At 38.9% G+C, this 22,329-nt stretch overlaps 1 protein-coding gene across 1 annotated transcript in view; it reads left to right on the top strand.

Moving 5' to 3' along the window:
- The window catches only part of LOC124292506 (nipped-B-like protein), a 79,066-nt gene extending 67,709 nt beyond the window's left edge, over positions 1 to 11,357 (top strand). The window contains 22 exon segments of the mRNA XM_046729623.1: positions 191 to 337; positions 658 to 792; positions 1,078 to 1,182; positions 1,741 to 1,794; positions 2,042 to 2,153; positions 2,357 to 2,493; positions 2,674 to 2,814; positions 4,430 to 4,523; positions 4,720 to 4,871; positions 5,104 to 5,194; positions 5,365 to 5,471; positions 5,687 to 5,753; positions 5,868 to 5,922; positions 6,223 to 6,358; positions 7,507 to 7,614; positions 8,298 to 8,504; positions 8,936 to 9,082; positions 9,260 to 9,371; positions 9,543 to 9,657; positions 9,834 to 10,017; positions 10,292 to 10,484; positions 10,652 to 11,357. Coding sequence (XP_046585579.1) covers positions 191 to 337; positions 658 to 792; positions 1,078 to 1,182; positions 1,741 to 1,794; positions 2,042 to 2,153; positions 2,357 to 2,493; positions 2,674 to 2,814; positions 4,430 to 4,523; positions 4,720 to 4,871; positions 5,104 to 5,194; positions 5,365 to 5,471; positions 5,687 to 5,753; positions 5,868 to 5,922; positions 6,223 to 6,358; positions 7,507 to 7,614; positions 8,298 to 8,504; positions 8,936 to 9,082; positions 9,260 to 9,371; positions 9,543 to 9,657; positions 9,834 to 10,017; positions 10,292 to 10,456 — 2,571 coding nt within the window. The 3' untranslated portion in view covers positions 10,457 to 10,484; positions 10,652 to 11,357.
- Positions 11,358 to 22,329: the final 10,972 nt, after the last annotated feature.

The following is a 22,329-nucleotide window of genomic DNA, read 5'->3' as shown; positions in this document are numbered from 1 at the left end:
TTTCTTTTTGTTTTCTCATAAGTACCTCAGGCCTGTCTGTTAATTCGTTGGCCGAAACAATTTACAGCCTGGTTCACTCACCTCTGTTGCTTATACTTGAGGGTTATGATGAGAAATCCTCTGTTTTGTGGGTGACTTCTTTTGTGTATCTTTGTGCTGGTAAAGTAAGAGATTTGTATCTTGTTTTCAGTCAGACATGCAAAGAGGTGTCCATGGTCGATTCCTCGATCAGTCAACATCTGTACGAGAAGCTGCCATTGAACTTGTTGGCAAGTTCATCCTTATCCGTCCTGAACTCATTCCAAAATATTATGACATGTTGTCAGAAAGAATACTGGTGAGTAGGGACATTCTTGCAACATTGGAGATATTGGCAAACGTCTTAGGCATTGTTGAATTCTTCAGGCTTTTCTAAATTTTGAATATTAAATGAGTTTTAAAAAATAAAACAAATATCAATAAATGCGACAAGGAAAGTAACAAATGGATTGATGTTTGTGACACTAATAGTTAATGAGTTCTGTATTAATTATTGGTTTGTCATGTTTCATAAAGAGCGTTAACTTCTTTGAGTTGCGCTTTGGAAATTGGGAAGTGCAATTATAGCAAATTTTATAACTAACAACTTCTTTTATTTACTCCTTCCCTATGTTTCAGGACACTGGTATCAGTGTACGGAAACGAGTGATCAAGATCTTCAAGGACATCTGTATAGAGCAGCCAGACAACACCAAAATACCTGAGATGTGTGTCAAGATGATCCGTAGGGTGAATGATGAAGAAGGAATCAAAGTATGTACATGGCTTTTCAGAAGAAATTATGGTAACTTATTTAGGATGGGCTATCATGTTCAAACCTTGCTGCAATGAAGGTGAATACAGTGTGTCTTCATGGTTAATTAGACATGATGACTGAAGCATAATGAGTATTTTATACTTGTTACTTTTGTGGTTTGATTTGAATCATTGTTAATTTATAAGTAGCACTGATACCAAATGTTGTTGACATGTTAGGAAAGCTACCCCTAATATTGTGAAAACTTTGTTTAGCTGAATATAGTAATATGTCTCTTTCAGAAACTCATCAATGAAGTTTTCCAAAGTATGTGGTTTTCACCTCTACCATCCAGAGAAAAAGATCCAACTAGGCTTGTCCAGAGAGTGATGAATATTTCCGATGTGGTATGTATTTTCTGTAAAGGGTAGAAAGCCTGTGTTTTGACTTCACTGATCATCACTTGTGGGCAGTATATGAACCTATTTATTTACCTGGACTAGGACTTTCACACGTTTGAGTATTGTGTCATAGGACGTGAAACAATAGAGCACCACTTGAGATAGGTCACCAGAATTGATCTGATACATAGAGTGCTGTAATTAATTATCTAGATCTGGTAAATTAAATATGAATTTGTTTGAGAGTTAATTGGTTGACCTGGGGGCTGGCTTGAAAGAGAGAGGCCTAAGATGTTTTCTGTTATTGTTTAAATGCTGCACTCAGCAAATTCCAGCTATATGACGGCGGGTCAGTAAATAATTGCGTCTGAACCAGACAAACCAGTGATCTACAACAGAAGCATTGATCTACACAACTGAGATACAATGACATGTGCCAACCAAGTCAGCGAGCCTAACCACCCGATCCCTTATGTTGCCTCTTACTTCTTTTACCAAAGCTTATGAGACATCTGTTTGTATCATGTTACATGTAAGTGAAATACATAATTTGTTCTATTTTAGGTTGCAGCCTGTAAGGATACAGGATATGACTTCTTTGAGCAAATGTTGGAAAATGTAAGTGATTTTTTTTTAGCTATTAGTTATAAGTTTGTATATTTACAAAACCCAAACCTGCATAAAAAGTACTTCCTGATAAGATGATCATTAGTATTAAGGTGAGGTGCACACAGTATTTATCAGATATGTAACTTCAGAATTTTGAAAGTATAGAAAGAAGGGAATGGGTATGATTCTCTTTTTCCAAGTTGTAAATACTCTGTAGTCAGTCCTTTTCTCAACTAAAATATATTTCCATCCACAGTTGCTGAAGAAAGATGAGAATGGTCAGATCAACAAAAGTGCTCTTCTTGCCTGTAAACAGATAGTAGACTGTTTGGTGGAAAATGTGTTGAGGATTGAAGAAAAAGGTGTTGGTAAGTTAATAGCAAAGATGTGCTTTAATTGAGACATACTTTGATATTAAATTTTCTTGTATGGATTTATGTTTAAAGGCAGGCTTAGCATTTAAACACCAAGTTAGCTGCACAAGAAGCAGAAATCTTAGAATGTTATTGGCAGTGTTTATATTTTGTTGTAAAACAGTTCCTTAGAGTTTTTCACACCAATATGATTACAGAATTAACTGAGGGCCGAACCACCAGCAGTCGATTAGTGGCATGCCTGTCAACATTGTATTTATTCAGCAAGATCAAACCAGACCTGATGATCAACCATGCGACAACATTGCAGCCATATCTGGATATCAAGTGCAGTGTAAGTAATGTTTCTTGTTTTTCAGAAAATAATTATTGTTTATCGCCATCTGTAACACAGCTCCACTTATAATGCAGAAATTTTTAAAAGTGGGTGTTAATTAATGTATCTCGTTGATACTGTGATCCAGAGAAGATGCACCCAATTATACAGGGTAATAACCAGTGGTTGGTGTTTCAGACTCAGGGAGACTATCTTGTGTTACACTATGTTGCACGGATCCTGGAACTGGTGGTGCCACTCATGGATCATCCGAGTGAAACCTTCCTAGCTCAGCTGGAGGAGGACATGATGAAACTTGTACTCAAACATGGCATGATGGTATGTTGTTGTCCTACACATTTTATGACTTTTCATATTGAAATATCCTTAAGTTTCTGTAAAGGCACTATTGCAAGTCAGTTTCCATGCAGACACTGTCATTTGAGTAATATGGGTTTCATGTCAGATTGTCATTGTCTACAGCCTCCAGGGCTCGATTTAGTGCTTTGTTACTTGCACTGGTGCATCCCAATATTACAAAGGGCAACCTAGTTATTAGTCTAACTTGCACCAGGTGCAAGTCAATTTTTGAGAAATAAATCAACGATAAATCTAATACATTATAGGCATAATAATGTCATTTCCTTTTTTCTTCTAACTGTTGAATGGCAATGGCATCAAAACATTGCTATTTACAGATACTTCTCGGCTATGACAGCTCTTGTAAATAGGGATCAGCTGTGTGGCTGTGTAGCTTTGGTTTCGTGGGTACTATGTCGCGGAAATATGTTTATGTGCACTGAAACCTCTGACGTTTTAACACTACGCAATCATTTTAAGTGATAGCTGGCAGATTTGTCGCATATGGCTGTGTGAAACACTAAGCCTCCTGTGAACTTTAATTATCCAAATTGTGGATGAAAATAACCATGGATAGTAAAAATAAACAACAGGCAAGCATTAAAAACATTTCTCTTAAAGAAATCAAGTGAATTTGCCGACAAAAGTGGTAAACCAAATTTGAAAACACGAGTGATTCCATTGAGTGATTGACATTGCTGATGCATGTGGAATTTCAAGGCTGGGCGAAAAAACTACAGATGATGGTGGCGTGTGGTCATGTGCACAGGTCACAAATCAGTTGAAGTTCAGCAATGTTGAGATCAGACAGTCCTTGGTTGGGTGACCGAGTTTGGCAGCTTGACTCCTGAGAGTTTCTAGGATTTCAGTCCCGCCCCACAACGAAGCATATGTGACTCATGTGGTCTCACCTTAGGCAAGACTAATAACCTTCTAACGCCTCAAAGGCAGCTTGGGTTATCCGGTGTAATAATGTGTTAGCGCTTTGTGTGGGAAAGGCGCATTATAAATGGCCATTATTATTATTATTATTATTAAATTAGAGACAAAACGTAAATCCAGCCACAAGCAATGCTAAAAAAAATAAGTCCTACCAATTTAAAGAGGAATGGGGAAAAAATAACAGGGACTTGTTGCATTATGATGAGATTGTAAACATCTAAATAATTCAATAGCATATTTCTTTCATTACATGGTCAGGCTCGCTGACTTGTTTGACACATGTCATCGGTTCTCAGTTGCGCAGATCGATGCTCATGCTGTTGATCACTGGATTGTTTGGTCCAGACTCGATTATTTACAGACCGCCGCCATATAGCTGGAATATTGCTGAGTGCGGCGTAAAACTTTTTATCTTAGGTGCAAGTAGTTAACATCCCTTAAATCGAGCCCTGGCCTTACCTAAGTAACTTATTTCCCTTGGATAATTTGAAATGATTAAAATAAAATTCCCTCTAAACCACATGTAATTTTTGATAATAATTATATATTTGGATGCATAGTGGTTTTTCTTTTTGCTTTTTTTTGAAACAAATACATGCATATTACCTTTTTGTAGAACTTCAAAATGAAGACATGCATGCTTCTTTTGTAGGTGCTTCAAAGCTGTGTTAGCTGTCTTGGTGCAGTGGTTAACAATGTTAGTCACAATTATCAGCTGGTGAAGGACTGTTTCCAAAAGTTCTTTGGTAAGAATATGCTAGCTATTATGAGCTACTAATTCCTGTACAGACAACGGATGCCTTTAATGTTATTTTATGCCTGGGACGTGTCACAATTTCACTAATGGTGTAAGAGCAAGAGTACTCCTTAGTTTCTAATGTTAAAAAATTGCAAAGTTGTCTTTAGGACTAGGCTTTATCATTTTATGCTTACTCATTACAGGTGTGTTGACTAAGCTCATGGCAGATCATAAGGATGATCCGCACAATCCCACGTTAAAGAGTCGACGTCCAACCTTACTGAGATCTCTCTATACTGTGGGCTTGCTGTGTAAACACTTTGACTTCGACTCACCAGATATGGGTGAAACAAAGGTAAAGACTGACTCAATTGGTGTATCACTTTTTAGACAGTACAGTGTGAGGAAGACATGAAAATGTATGACAACTTCTGTCTTAATTTTAGTGCTTTTGACTACTTCTTGACCATTCCTAATTTAAAAGGGTGTTTAGTGTCTATGGTATCTATACTGTTTAATGTCCAATACTGTATATATATATTGCATAATTAATGTCTCATTTTTAAGAATTCTTCATATCTTTACAGGTGAATGTGAAAGAGCGAGTGTTCAATGTACTGTTATACTTCATGTATCATGAGGATGAAGATGTCACTCACAAAGCCCTCACAGCTTTAGGTGAGTATGAACTTGAGTATTGCCCTCCTCCCAGTGGCGTAGACTTGTGTGTATTAATGTGTGGAACTGAACTATGTATTAAGAACATGTATTGCTTTAACTTACAGCATGTATCAAGTGCATGTACTGACTTTTATTCCAGATGTTTGATGCATGTTAACTGTTGACAGGGTTCATGGTGTCTCGGCATTATGAGTTCATGCTGGGGAAGACCATGAGGGATCTGTATTACCGTTTCCTAACTGGAGAAGAGGAGCCAGTCAAACTGAGGTGTCAGGTAACTCTATGTTTTATTCTCCTCATACCTTCAGATGGTTTGACTGGCCACATATTAGTACAGGCTGCTATATTCAGCCACATTTACTCGATGATGATACAGTTCAGTTACAAACAGAGGGTTCAATACTTGCTTAATACAGTTCCTGTATATACACTGTTTTAATGAAAGGTTTTGCTTTACTAAATATTATGAACTGTTTCTTTTTTTTCAAGGTACTAAGAAATCTACAAAACTATCTCATAGAGGAGGAGTTTAGGATGGAGAAAGCTGATGCTGAATGTAAGTATCTTTATTAGTTTTATGAATATAAGAAGAAACAAACATTATCTTTGTTCAAATAATACATATACTATCTACTCTCCAATAAAATGCTGATGTTTTCTTTTTACCCAGGGAGGAAACACGCTAAAGAGGAGGATCTCAAAGAAATGGGTGATGTCCAGTCAGGGTATGTCTCCATTTGAGTTTGGATATGGGACATTTTGTACGTTTTAGAGGGATGAAAGTGGATTGGTGGTTGGGCAGATTAAATTGTCAGAATGTAATTTAATTACCATGTTTTTATGTCATAAGAATTGTTGACTGGGTAACTTTTCTCCCCATATTGACCTACTTTGCTGCATTTGGAATTAGTTACTTTATGGAGTCAGTGGATAGAAACTCTAAATCGATTCCTTGTTTATGTAAGTTTATGTTGGTGAATTCAAACCTTTTCAAAATAGGTGAACATTGTTATATTTTCTTCCAGAATGGCAAGTACAATTATGCAAGTGTACTTGAAGCAGGTCCTTGAATCCTTCTTCCATGAACAGGCCCAGAATCGCCTGGCAGCTCTTGGTGTTGTAATTCTCATCCTCAAGCAGGGGCTTGTGCATCCTGTACAGGTATGTTACATGTTCGTCCTATTTTGACCATTTCAAATGGAATCAGAAACAACTCTTATTATTGTACATTGCCCCCAGTGAGATAATATATCAGGTCATATATATGTGTAATGTTATCTGAGTCACACCTTTATTAAATCGTGAGCAAAAGTGTGTTGAATTGGTTTTTTGTCCCCCGCCGCAACGGGGGACAATGTATTCAGCGGCGTCCGTACGTATGTACGTACGTCGGTCCCGATTCTTGTTAACGCGATATCTCATGAACTATTGTACCCGATGTCTTCAAATTTGGTGACAGCCTATATTGGGGATTACCCAGACACCAGTCGATTGGGGTGACCATGACCTTATTTTCAAGGTCACCACGACACTTTGACCCCTTTTCAAACCCTTGTTAGGTGATATCTCATGGACTGTGAATACATCTTCAAATTTGGTGACAGCATACATTAGGGATTACCCAGACACCAGATTATTTGGGTGACCTTGACCTTATCTTCAAGGTCACCATGACACTTTGACCACTTTTAACTCTTGTTAACGCGCGACATCTCATGGACTGTTGTATCAAATGTCTTCAAATTTGGTGACAGCTTACATTGAGGGATTACGCAGACACCAGTTGATTTGGGTGACCTTGACGTTATCTTCAAGGTCACCACGGCACTTTGCACACTTTTAACTCTTGTTAACGCGATATCTCATGGACTGTTGTACCCAATGTCTTCAGATTTGTTGACAGCCTACATTGGGGATTACGCAGACACCACTTTATTTGGGTGACCTTGACGCGATATCTTATAAAACCTTGCACCCAATGTTTTCAATTATGCAGACACCAGACACCAGTCTTGTATGTGACCAAAAAATAAAAGTAGTAAATATAGATATTCTATTCTTTAGTGGCAGGGGACATTGCCATATCAGTGGCAAACACTTGTTTTATATTAATTTGACATTAATTTCTGCTTGGGTAATGTGTAACTTTTTTTATGTGATTTTGTTTTGACATCTTGAATTTGGGCCTTATGAGTAAATGAAAGGTAAGTATGACTTTATCCAACTTTTAAACCAAATTGTTAGTATGGGTTCATTGTAAGCTATGTCATTCTTCTCTTTTGATATCAACCCACATCTGTTTGTTACAGTGTGTGCCATATCTCATTAGCATGAGTTCTGATCCTGAGGCAGCAATAAGAATAAAAGCAGATCAGCAACTGGAAGAGATTGAGAAGAAGTACCCTGGTTTCACCCATGTATGTATTATATTGGACTCTTTATATTTTTTGCCTTAGTACCTTCAAAAGTGCAGAATGATCAGGTAGCACATTGTAATGAAGTGATTGACGTTTGTCATCTTGGTAAATGGCATATGCACATGCTCCTTTGAGCTACAATTCAGTTTCTTTCTTCCCATTATTATTCCCCGCCATTAAGCGGGAGAGGGATATTGGTTTGAACTCTGTCTGTCTTTCCTTCCATCTGTCTGAAAACCATTATAGATAGGGAAACCAAATGTGGTATGTGTTTGCAGGACATGAATGTTGTGGTGGAGTTAAAAAACAGGAACCCAATAGGAAGAAAAAACTGTGGACGGGGGGGGGTATTGATGACCTTGTATTTTTTTTTCAATTCAATTTCAACAGCATTCATCTGAGGTCTGTAATGTGTTTAAGAAAGTACATCTTTACGAGTCTTCCTGGTTTTGAAATCCTAAAGTACTATGTATGCATGTTATCAGCTGAACTTCAGGTGTCATCCTCTGAGATGTAACCAAAGGGATAAATAAATATTGATAGTTTTTGCCATTTCAGCCCTGCGAGCTAAACTAAAGTTTTATGGAACTGACTGCATCAATATGAATATTTATGTATGCTGTGTAGTATTTTGTTTCATTGCTTGGGAAAACCCATCCTGTAAAACAGTAAATCATTTTCAGATGAAAGCTCTTCAGGGACTGAAGGCTTCCTTCAGGCTGCAGGAGGTGCTAAATAGAAACGCTGAAGGTCCAATCCGTGGAATCCGCAACCATGATGACAACAACCCTCAGAGCCTTAATGCATTCCTCTATACAGTTCTCCGCCCCAACAGACAATATCGGCGTGGTCTTTTAACATCACTTCTCAACCTCTTTGATGACTCCGCAGTAGGTTATTTTACATGATATGTTTGAGGTATTGGCTACATACAAAATACCATATACCACATGTGTGAAGAATGTGCAGAAGTTAAGTTGCAAGGGGTTCATTGGCGTGTAAACAATTAGTTTAAAACATGTATTATCAATATGAAAACACATCTTATTTAGGGGTGGCACTAAACTATTGTCATAGAACTTGGATAGTATAAGGAGTACTTGTACCTTCTCCAGAACTGAGCTTCTGATCTGACTCCAGATCTGACTTGTAATAACCAAACAAGCTGTTCTTAGATTCAGTGCAAAGTGAGCTGTTGATATTTTGCCCTGTCATCCATGTTATGCCTTCAGAATATGAACAGTTGCAATGCATTAACAGTTTCGTACATTGTTACATATTTAGTGCCATGCTTTTCTGATTGACCGAACTTTGTCTTCAGCGTGTGAGTTTGAAGGAGCAAGTGTACATAGCAGACAACCTGGCCTTCTTCAACTACCAGACACAAGATGAACCTCTCTTCATCATTCACCACATTGATGTCATCGTATCAGTCACAGGATCCAATCTCTTGCAGTCATTCAGGGAGGTAATCATTTCGATTATCATTTATACACTTTATGAATAAATGACCAGTTCATGAAAAATACAAAAATCTCACGCAAATGACAGCAGTCATCTATATGGGTTTTTTAATGTGTGTTTAACTATTTGATTTGTAATACTCATTTCTCGGTGAATGATGTGTACACTTTTATGTATGCAGGCATTGAATCCCAAGAAAATACCCGCAGAAGAAGAGACGGAAGGAAAAGAGATTGAAATACCAAAACCTCATACAGAAGATGACGATGATGATGATCCAGAGTCGTTACTCAGTAAGGATGCTTGGTTCAGTTATTTGCTCTTTATGTAAAATCTCAAGTTGATTATGTTTTCTGGAAGACTTGCAGTTAAACAATTTGCTGTGGTCATGTACGCTTATTGTTTTGAAAAGTGTAGGAAGTCTTTGTACTTTGTTATGACATATCTATTATTTGTGTTCACAGAAAAGTTACCATCAGAGATCAAGCCCTTGCAAGATATCATCAATCTGTCTCAAGGCTGTGTATTATTGCTTGTCATGAAGCAGCATCTCAAGGACATGTTTGGCTTCACAGACAGGTAATTCATTTTTTTTTCATTTCCCATGTTTATAGTAGCTCATTGCAATCTGCCATGTTACATTGATATTGGAAGTTAGTAGCAAGTGCATGTAGAATTGAACACGCTGATTCTTTTGTAACAATTTATGCCCTACTTAAGACTCTGGTGATATTGTTTTATTTGATTCTTCTCAGCAAAATCTACAAGTATTCACCGACAGAATCTGCAAAGACATATGACAAGCCACTCAACCGGAAGCAGGTTGTTAAGTTCAACCCAACCCACACCCTGGAGGTGCTGGTAAACAGGGAGAAAGAGAAGGAAGATGACATCGATGAAGAGGCAAAGAAGCAGAAACTTGTTGATGATTACCTTGAGGTATATGATACAATTTTTGAGGGTGCTCAAGTATTAAGCTTCAGTTCTTAACGTAGTGAATGAAACATCGGTTACAAAAACTAGTGAAAAACATTACAAAGCTGACTTTGTCATTAACCTAGAGCTTTCAAAACTAGCCCTTGTCCTATAATCTGAAGCAAAATTCCTGTTTGTTCAGGTATCCATAGAACTTGTGACAAGTTTAATCTTCTCTTATGTGTTTTTTGGTTTCTCATTTTTCCTAACTAATAGAGTATGTTTAAAATTCTCATAGTTCCGTGACTTGATGATGAGTATTGATCCAATGGATGAAGATGACAGTGGTGATGAGAAGAGCTCTGGCCGTGGCACGCCAGTACCAGGTGGTCGCCAAGGAGACGGGTCAGAAGTGGTTCCTATGGAAGGGGGAGGGCGGGGTTCCACTTGGTCCAGGTGGTGATGGGGCAGCTACACCATCAGGAAGCAATGTGAGTACTTGTTAACACCAATATTGATATGGCGTTTGAAATATCCATGTTCAACGTCCGATTGAGAATATTTCACCTAAACATTATCAAGGCATCAACAGCAACATATTCTCTCATATTTTATGCACTTCTCTTCATATGAAACTAAATTCATTGCTTCATTACAGGAGGGATCAGTTCCATCATCTGCATATTCATATGCCTACATCCAACGACCCAGCAAACTCCCACCAGAGAAGAAAAAGCGTACACATACACCTAGGGCACCACGCACACCAAAGACTCCTACAGTGAAGAAAGAAAAAAGGAAAAAGAAGCGACGTAGGCGTATGAGTGATAATGAAGATGATGAAAGTGATGACGATCCCGATTTTGTGTTGTAAATATCGTTTCTGACACCAACCAGTAGAGGGTTTTAGTTATCTATCATTGCGTGTTTTACTGTTTTACATTGTAAATACTTTGGTAGAAAATAATGTTATTCATCTGTTCAGCTGCTGCTATACCTGTTACAACATGAGATGTATTTAAACATTATCTTCAAGCTCACCTTTTGAAAGGATGGATTGGAGGGTTTTTAAGAAGGATGACATTTTATGAAGCATTAGCTTGTAAATTGCCCGCATCATTTATAAGTCTCATCTTGTCATTATTTTTCACCGGTCATCCTTTTTAGTGTATATTCAGGTTTTTCATGTATATTTATTGATAAGGTTTTATATTTCAAAGAATTCATGTTTGAGTGCATTGTCCATGCTGTTTTAATCCTGTCAGATATTCATCCTAAACTTCATATCCCCACATGACAACAAAATGGATTAACACTTATAGAGAAGTCTGCCATGAATAAAGATGAATGTTATTTAAATAAGATCCATGATATTGTGTTATTTATTTGTATGGCACAAAATTGTTCAAGGCATGAGATTATAACATGATCATCCTGTGTCATCAGAAAACCATTGACCAAAAGTGTCAATACTAAAGCAAATGTAAGAGCCTTAATGCTGATGGTGCATATGGAAGAGGTTTAGCATGATTAAGTGCATGAAATTTGTTTTTGCTGTATTTATCAATATTTCAGTGTTTTGTAAATCCTGGCCAGACCTACAAGTGGTTGAAAATATGAAAAACAGTACACAGTATTGGTATGATGACCTGCAATTAGCAAGATAACTAATGTAGCCACAAATCACATTTTTGCTTTTGCCTTTTACAACTATATACAAAAGTATTGGTTACTTTTTCTCCACTGGAAGCCATAGGATTGGCAGTATGTAACTAAGCTGGATTCATCCAATAACTTAAGTGATTGCCAGATTGTCCCACATCGGGTATGTATTGGTTATGATGTGTGTGACATGCATATGAGTTAAAACTTGTAAACCACACCAGAATACCAACGATGGATCAACAAGGACTGTTTTACGAGGAACCAGTATGTTTCCATACAGAATTTTGCTCTGCTCTCTGAAGTGGACTATGTATAAAACCAGCAGCATAATGCATAATTTGTGATGCAGGATTCCCCATCTGTGTTTACGCTGTATCTGACAGGGAGGTGATGCAATTACCAATATTACAGAGTCTCATTCACAATTGCCATCTCAACAGTGAATTTTCAGAATAGGGTTTCATGCATGTGTATATACTTACTTACAACCAAAATAGTTGAGTAAGTTACTTAAAGGCACTTGAGTACATGACAGGTGCTATCTGAAGGACATCTCTTCCATAAGAACACCGCTAAGGAAAATTATATGTAAGCATTAGAAAACGAGTGTTGTGTAACACCTTGCAGAGATAAACATGTCACTCTTGGCAATTATGTCAGGATTACTAACTGTCATGACGAAGCACCTGTTGGCACCATGAGCAAAAGAGCCAGTGAAGAAACATCTCTGATGCTTAGTTTGGATCAAAAGAAACTGCCAGATTGAATCCTATCCACTCCTGCTCTTATTCTAATGATAGTAGAGGCCATTACCTCCACTGGCGACACACCATACCACATTTTCAGGTACCCATATAGCTATCTGCTTCTTAGTTTGTTTTTTCTCCTGACGCAGGAGTAAGAATATACTATTATTACGCCCCTCATTACAGAAGTTGACATTTTATTTATTGAGAATTTTAGGAATATGTTTAATTGGATTTCTAGTATAATCAACCTTGACCAGCTATCAAGTGCGTGGTTTCATTCAAGAGAGACAACTCCTTTAATCCTTTTTCATTAGTTTGTGAAGAGTTATCCCCTTTGTTTACTTGCTAGCAGACGACATTTTCAGTGATCCTCAGTATGGATGATTTAGAGAAGAGGAAGTTGATTTTAGAGTATTATGACAAGGACATCAGATCAGCTAAAGTGATTTCAAGTAGAACAGGCATCCCTTTGTCCACTGTTTATCGTGTTTTGAAAAATATTGCAAATGGATATGGCATTGAGCACCAGGGAGGCGCAGGTAGGCCCAGAAAATTGACTGTCGGTGACAGGAGGCGGCTTGGTATTCTTGTTTCTAAAAACAAACGAAGGAGTTTAGAAAACTTAAGTCTGGATATGATTGATAGAGGAACTGTGGCTGTCTGTAAGGAGACAATTAGAACTGAACTGCATGCAATGGGTTGGCAGAAAAGTCGAGGAATTCCATCACCGACCATGAAACCTGAACAAAAGGAGCGAAGGTTGAACTGGTGCTTACAGCATAGAAATTTTAACTGGGACAATGTGATTTTCTCAGATGAAAGTTCTGTGTGGCTATTTCCTAATACACTGAAATTCTGGACCAAACAAACTGAAACACCTTTGTATCAGCGCCCAAAGTACAGTCCGAAATTTAATGTGTGGGGTGGCATATCTGTGTTAGGGGCAACGCCCGACTGTGTATTTGAAGGGAATATGAACAGTGAGCGGTACATAGATATTCTCGAGGGACATTTACTTCCATCTGCTCACGTGTTCTATGGAAAGTTTTGGATTTTCCAGCAGGACAACGACCCAAAACATCGTTCAAAGCATTCACAGGCCTGGTTTCGGACCCAAAATATGACATTATTAGATTGGCCAAGCTATAGCCCTGACCTAAATCCAATGGAAAATGTTTTGGGGACATATGAAGGAAAGTGTCAATAAGAAAAATCTGACAAATATTGCTGAAATGAAAGAAGAGGTGGTCCGATATTGGGACAGCATGGACCACGACTTTCTAACTTCTTTGATCAGTAGTATGCCCCGCCGCATTGAAGCCTGCATTGCTGCCCATGGCGACTTAACAAAATACTAACTGTTCACCTGTCTTTGAATCTGGAGTTATGTTCTGCTAATATTCACATTTAATACGTGAGTAATTAGTGAAATTTAAAAAAATAACAATCTTTAATCTCAATTTCTGGTTGTACTGTATAATTGTTCGCCGTTATGATTCAAACAGCTTCTGGGTCTGGGTTCAGTTGACTCCAATGTAGTTACACATGTAACTGTAACTTCATCAAAATACTAAAAATACATTTATGATGAAACTAAATAATGCATCTTTGAATACATCTTCACGATTACCCCTTTAGATGTTGATTCAAAATTTGCACGTGTATGTTAATGCATATATATATATCGGTATATGGTCTCTGGTTAATGCAACCTTTCAGTAGCACCGTGGGTGTGCTGCAAACACAAAATAGCACAACAAATTTCCAAGAAATCTTAATGTTCATCAGAATACAATATAAACTCGCTGGTGATTGTATCCTCAGCAGGATAACACTCATGACATGCCTCGGCCGGTCGTCTGCGTGTGGTGTCATGTTAATAAAACCACATTCTGTTGATGCTTCTCGTGGCAGGACCGGTTGAAGGAGCACAACGTCCAGCGATGCGTTCAATTTTGTGACCGTGACTCGAGCAGGTACGCCTTACTTGTAGACAGGGATAACTTCTGAGGTTCAATTTAAATATTCATTGGTCTACAGGTGTCCAAGAGAAAGTTTTAACGACGCCTGTGTTACTCAACATCGACAGTTGGGAACGGAAGTCTAACAATTCATCATTACAATTTGACTGGCTCAGCTCCAGGATGCGATACACCGTTTGCGATTACTGTGCAAATGCAGAGACGTGAAGTCACGTTGCTGCAAGGTGATGCCGTAACTGTGCTACATATGAAGTGGTGTGAAAGCTATTGAAAAAACCCCATAATATTTGACATGTGTAGTTTAAATGTTTTAATATAACAAAATTATTGCCAAAACCCAAACCTGGTTACAGGAACAAATCCACAAGCAATGTCAATATCAGATGTGACAACCCTTTACGTTGATACATGCGTCTTTTCGTTAGTACTTACATTTAAAACAAAACGGTAAGCACCACCTTCTTCAGAGTTGCAAAAGATGCCATTTAAACATTGATATGTCAACCATCCCACGACTTGTATGAGTGTGTTCTACGTGTTGCAGGATGCACGTGGTGATCAAAGTGAGGCACACTCAGAATTGTACTTTCACCAGTTGGTTTGGTACAGACTACATCTTTATCATAACATATTGCGTGATGCACAATATAGTCCCATGGCACCCCGAGGAGTTTTGTTGGTGAACGATGGGCATTACTGGCGACCATGTGGATTCTTACACCGTTATCAAGCTAAAAGTGTCGCTTCATTTTTGACTCGCCAAATTCTAGATTACCGAGCAAACGATAAGTGAATGGATAGCCCCCAAACAACTATCTGCAGATGAGGAACCCTCTCAAAGCGGCAGGTTACGATGCAAGTGCAGTTTCTTACTGCATGTTGTAGATGGACGGTACGAAGTTGTAGTTATATGCAATAAACGCCCCAAATCGTAAAGAAACTGCATTGTGAACATAGATTTGTCGTAAATGGTACCATACTACTGTAAATTGGATCAGGTCAGATTATGTGGTACCCCAAGTGGAAAATCGTATCAATGGGATATTGTTGATCAAGTTGTAATTCCTCTATACACAAACACCGACAAGGCCTGCGTACATGTAAGATAATATCCGACCATAAAGATGATGTGCTGCCATAGAGTTACTTCTGGCAGCCCTGATCCAAATCGCATGAAGCACCAGTAGGACATTCTTGGGCGACCACTATTTGATATTTGTTGGTCGTTTTTTTTTCGTACAATGTATGGAGTGAATAACTCCACATAATGCTTACAACCCTTTTGTCTCTTCTCTTCTGGCGCTTTTGGAGTAGATCTTCAGAAGCAGAAATGCAGATGGGAGAGCACAGTATGGAGATGGGACGTGCACATGCAGTGCTTTTTTCTCCCGTCCTGCATGAGATATTCAGTAGATGAATCTTGGAAGAAGGCTAACAAGAAAGTCTTGGCACAGGAGATGATGAATATACTGTCAAACCTTATCTGAGACGACGGCAGATCATTCCGTGCCCAGACGTCCACTGACCAAGAGGCCTTAAGTGCAGGCATAGCACCAGAAGATATCGGTCTCGGGAGCATCGGGTTTCGTCAATATCAGACAGTGACTTCACAGATGCAGTCATCTCGACTACCAAGTCAACTGACCAATATTCGTATATAGGGAGTGAATATTAATGGCGATTGAGAAGAAAGTGAAATGTCACCTTTTGTACAACACAGTGGCCATAGTTGCCTGTGAGGCGCTAGAAGGTTAACAGTCAAATGACTCATCCCCATCGGGACCGATTTACTGCTGGGTGAACAGAGGAAATTTTGAACAAACTCGCTTGCCTAGTGTGAGACCACATGTGCCACGTGTGCTTCGTTGTGGGGCAGGAGTAAAGCTGACAAACACAGTCATCCATAGAGAATACTACACGAGGTCTCATTACATACGTATTATACGAAACGAGTGTCCTTCCTATGGTATCGGACCGAGCGAAAGCGAGGTCAGATACCATAGGAAGGTCTCGAGTTTATTACCGACGTCTTACATGCATTAAATTGACAAAATAGTGTATTTTTGTTAATATTTTGGTTTCAAACCGAAACCGGTTTCATAAAGAGGTTGCGGAAGAGTTTTGTACTGTAGTACAATATTTGCATGACGTCACACTGTAATGATGTCACTGCCTTGGTAACCGACGTCACGATTCATGTCAGTTGTCATCGCCTCGTACAGCCTCCTACAGTAAACTACTCCGTAGCACCCCGTTTTTTGGTTTGCAGTTGCTACATTCGGCTAACATCACTGGTGGAAACATTGCGTTTACGTTTTTCGACGGATATAATGTCTCAGTTCGACTCACAATTAACAGCGACACGGCAACGTTCGCGATGTTTACATTCCCACAATGCATTTAAGTTGTAGAATGAATGAATTCACGTGTTTGTTATGAATGAAAAAAATAGTTACGTCAGAATGTGATCTAATTGAGAGGTCATCGGTTATCCAATCAAATCGTTAGAATCTCAGGTCAAGTCGTTACGACACAGGTCAACGCGATACGACACTCGTGTGACGTACGAGATTAGTATGCAACTACCTATACGTTGACCTCGTGGGTAATAAATAGTGTGACGTCATGCAAAAAGTGTCCTACAGAACAAACATTCTTCCGCAACCTCTTTATGAAACCGGTTTCGGTTTGAAACCATAAAAATAACAAAAATGCGCTATTTTGTCAATTTAAAGCATGTAAGACGTGGGTAAAAAATAAAATACCACACTCGGTCTCATAACATACGAATTATACGAAACTTGTGACCTTCCTATGGTTTCTGACCTCGCTTTCGCTCGGAAGGACACTCGTTTCGTATAATTCGTATGTAATTAGACCTCGTGTAGTATTCTCTATTTATTACCCACGTGGATAACCGATGACCGATGGATTGGATAACCGATGACCTCTCAATTAGGTCACATTCTGACGTAACTATTTTTTCATTCATAACAAACACGTGAATTCATTCATTCTACAACTTAAATGCATTGTGGGAATGTAAACATTGCGAACGTTGCGGTGTCGCTGTTTAATTGTGAGTCGAACTGAGACATTATATCCGTCGAAAAACATAAACGCAATGTTTCCACCAGTGATGTTAGCCGAATGAAGCAACTGGAAACAAAGAAACGAGGTGCTACTGTAGGAGGCTGTACGAGGCGATGACAACAGACATGCATCGTGACGTCGGTTACCAAGGCAGTGACGTCATTACAGTGTGACGTCATGCAAATATTGTACTACAGTACAAAACTCTTACGCAACCTCTTTATGAAACCGGTTTCGGTTTGAAACCAAAAACATAACAAAAAATACACTATTTTGTCAATTTAAATGCATGTAAGACGTGGGTAATAAATAAAATACCACACTCTGTCTCATTACATACGAATTATACGAAACTCGTGACCTTCCTATGTTATCTGACCTCGCTTTCGCTCGGTCAGATACCATAGGAAGGACACTCGTTTCGTATAATTCGTATGTAATGTGACCTCGTGTAGTGTTCTCTATGCACCTACCCATACGTTGACCACGTGGGGAATAAATCCAAGGACTCTCCGTGATCAACGTCAACGGATTTGTCACATGGGCTCAATGCTCAAGACCACACACAAGCATCTGCCCATGAATTCAAAACACTGATCGGACGAATGACCACATATTTCTTGTGAAGTACAGTTTCTTTTCCTCCAGTATTTAAAAATGCATAATGTTTAACCTTTTTAATAATCCTTAAACTACAAGTCTGTCTAAGTCAAAATGATACCGATGAATCACAATCGAACTCCAAATCGGTTCATGGTCAAACATTCATTGTAACACAGAATGTAATGAAAACATTTGATTTTCCGTGTGAAGTTTTATGAGGGTAAAGTAACAGAAGTATTGTTGCAGGAACAGCCTCAAGGGCGGGAAGCACGTACAATTGTGACGTCACATCAAGCATTGCCAATCGATTTATTGACAAGGTACATTAACAATTAAATTCACCTCTGACATCAAGTCCTTTATTTTCAAAGTTTATGATTTTTTCAAAGGCGAATGGGAAATGGGTTGCCTTGAATAAGCCCTAGGTAAATTTGTTAAACGCACTGCATTTGTAATGGGTTGTCTGAAAGACAATTGAAAAAAATAACGAGACAACGTGCAACCGAGTCGGGCACAACTAAGGGGGTCGTATCAAAATCAGTAAAATGAGAAAGAAATGCTATTAGAAGACTCTGTAGCAAAATAAATGCCTTTCCATACGCATTTTATAAAAAGCACATGGATACAGAACATTCCTTGACTATATATCCAAATATCAGTTATGGAAACGTTAGAATAAAGGGTTTCGTTACAAAGAGGCAGGTGGGGTGCTATGTGGAAGAGCTGACATCGTGCGATTATATACAGAATATATACAGACAAAAACGTCAAGTCGGATTTGAACCAGTGTTTTGGGATGAAACATGGGTAAACGCCAGCCACACTGCAAGCTCACAATGGGTAGATAGCTCCTCTACAGAACCATTTAACAGGCAAATGCCATTTGGCAAGGGTGAGCGACTCATTGTGTTACACGCAGGATGTAAAAATGTGGGGTTTCTGCCTGATTGTTCAAGGCAAAATGCAAAGGCAACAGAGATTACCCCACGGGAATGAATGGGAATGTTTTCTTAAATTGAGTGAAACAAAAAAACAGCTGGTATCAGCACTTCCTCGGAAAAGTTTAATTGTTATGGACTACGAACCATATGGTAGTGTACAGGATCCATATGCAAAAGCGCCAACATCCAACAGCAATATCTTAAAGCTCATGGCCATGAAACTTTACGTTTACAAACCGCATTACCATTTCGATCTCAATCCACTAGGACTTATCTGAACTTATTTCGGACGTTCAAAACGAATTAACAAAGCCATCAGTAAAATAACACCAGCAACCTGGCAAAACGTGTACAGAAATATGAAAATGAAATAGAGTTTACGTCACATCGGCACTATTTCAGCCATATAGTGATAGAGAACAAGTCTGCATTCATGGTTATTTCAAGTACAAAGTCCAAATGAGTTTTAGTTTAAAAAACAAATATATTCATTACATTCTTATTTAAAAGCAGAATATGTCATGGCACCAAATCCAAAAGCAAGAGATTCGTTATTCACATTACATAGTTAAAATATATGATACACGCCAACTTCCCTCCGGTAGCGAACAATGAGATGCCCGCTCACGCGGGAAAACGGATCTTTCAGATTTCTCACATCATAATGTGAATCCCTTGCAGTCGAAAAGTCCACACAGTCAAGTAGAATATGCTTGATGGTGAACACTTGATCGCAAGAGACACGTGGGAGGTTCATCCCCATCCATTTTCAGCAGATATTGATGGTAAACCGACTGTGACCAATACGACATCGTCGTAGAACTACCTCATCACTTCTTGACTTGACAACCCAAGTAGGTATAACCAATTGCTGGTTTCAATTCGTGAAGTTTGTTTCTTCCTACCTGGGTGTCCCACCCTTTTTGCATAAGAATCAGTACTGGATAAAAAGTGGTTTAGACTATGCCACCATTCGACCAGTCATCACAAGTGTACAATCTGAGAGTAGTGAAAGGGAATTTCCTCAGATTCTACTCCGGGAGAGTTTTGATACAACCCCTAAATGTTGACATCCAACTAAGCTGCCTCCCCTTTGAGGCTGTTCCTGCAACAGTACTTCTGTTACTTTACCCTCGTAAAACTTCACATGGAACATCAAAACAAATGATGATAGTTTGCTGAGTAACTTTTTTATTTTGGAGACAAACGTTATGAAACACTTTTTCCAGAGTTGGTCTGGTGTTTTCATTACATTCTGCTTTGAAATGATTGTTTGACCATGAACCGATTTGGAGATTGTGATTCATCGGTATCATTTTGACTCAACCAGACTTAGGTATCTGAGCGAAGATCCTCTCAAGAAGGCAGTCGCGCTTGCCTTCACCTTTCTCAGGGAATGACCTCAAAGCTGGGGTCATCCTGATCCTCGTACACACAGTTGTCACTTTTACCGTCGACACTTGGGTATAGACGTAGTCAACGCAGACGCTGGTGACTGGTGGAAGAGTGTTACCTTTGACAGGGCGAGCCGAGATTGAGGACAGAATGAAGACACGCTGGGTGTCGGATGAGTTGGTAAAAGACGAAGCATGGAAAGGCTATACGCCATAGGGCAAGTCGGACAATGTTACACACAAATCAAAGCTTCATTAAATTTACAAAGAAAACGTACCAAACTATGTATAAGGGAATGGATAGACAATGTTAAAACACAATAGCTATTCTACACTGAAGGTGTTTGTGAGTGCAGCTACATACGCTGTCGTACTCAATCACCGGCGGCGACCACAAACAAAACACACAGCAGCAAGAGTGCGACAGCAAATGTCTCTTGATATTACTCTCAGATTGCTAACCTCCAAAACATATATTAATATAATTACTTCAATTGTTTATTACGAAAATAGTGTAGGCCATCGGCCCATGACTACAATACAATAATCAACTATCAAGACTTGTTAACAATGCATATATAAAGATGATTTGATTTATGTTTAAGTTGTTTTAACTAACAATACTTAGTAGAGATACTTTTCTTAGCAGCATAGCTATGGTCAGGCTATAGCTTGGCCAATCTAATAACGTCATATTTTGGGTCCGAAACCAGGCCTGTGAATGCTTTGAACGATGTTTTGGGTCGTTGTCCTGCTGCAAAATCCAAAAATTTCCATAGAACACGTGAGCAGATGGAAGTAAATGTCCCTCGAGAATATCTGTGTACCGCTCACTGTTCATATTCCCTTCAAGAACTTTCATCTGAGAAAATCACATTGTCCCAGTTAAAATTTCTATGCTGTAAGCACCAGTTCAACCTTCGCTCCTTTTGTTCAGGTTTCATGATCGGTGATGGAATTCCTCGACTTTTCTGCCAACCCATTGCATGCAGCTCAGTTCTAATTGTCTCCTTACAGAGAGCCACAGTTCCTCTATCAATCATATCCAGCCTTAAGTTTTCTAAACTCCTTCGTTTGTTTTTAGAAACAAGAATACCAAGCCACCTCCTGTCACCGACAGTCAATTTTCTGGGCCTCCCTGGTGCTCAATGCCATATCCATTTGCAATATTTTTCAAAACACGATAAACAGTGGACAAAGGGATGCCTGTTCTACTTGAAATCACTTTAGCTGATCTGATGTCCTTGTTATAATACTCTAAAATCAACTTCCTCTTCCCTAAATCATCCATACTGAGGATCACTGAAAATGTCGTCTGCTAGCAAGTAAACAAAGGGGATAACTCTTCACAAACTAATGAAAAAGGATTAAGGGAGTTGTCTCTCTTGAATGAAACCACGCACTTGATAGCTGGTCAAGGTTGATTATACTAGAAATCCAATTAAACGTATTCCTAAAATTCTCGATAATTTCTGGTCATACTATACATATGTTACCTAACCTAGCATTTCTATTGTTATTGGGTTACCGTCCAGTTTCAATATGGAGCATAGCTAAACCTTTCTAAACTGACACACTCAATATATGGGGCGGTGGGGTAGTCTAGTGGTTAAAGCGTTGGCTCGTCACGCGGAAGACCCGGGTTCGGATCCCCACATGGGTACAATGAGTGAAGCCCATTTCTGCATCCCCGCCGTGATATTGCTGGAATATTGCTAAAAGCGGCGTAAAACCAAACTCAGTCAGTCAGTCAGTCACTCAATATACTCCTTTGAAGGGGAAGTTTAAAACAAGATTAAACGAATTTACCACCTTTATTAAGTGAACCCCGCCAGTCTTGCTCGCTTATCTTCAAGCGGGAAACAAACTCAGATAAGAAAGCAACTGGTTTAAGGACGACTTGTTCCCA

The sequence above is a fragment of the Haliotis rubra genome, unplaced genomic scaffold (assembly GCF_003918875.1).
Source record: "Haliotis rubra isolate DU_JTF1 unplaced genomic scaffold, ASM391887v1 Scf52, whole genome shotgun sequence".
Classification (NCBI taxonomy): Eukaryota; Metazoa; Mollusca; class Gastropoda; order Lepetellida; family Haliotidae; genus Haliotis; species Haliotis rubra.
Note: the sequence above shows the minus strand (reverse complement) of the source record. Positions and strands in the feature narration are given on the sequence as shown.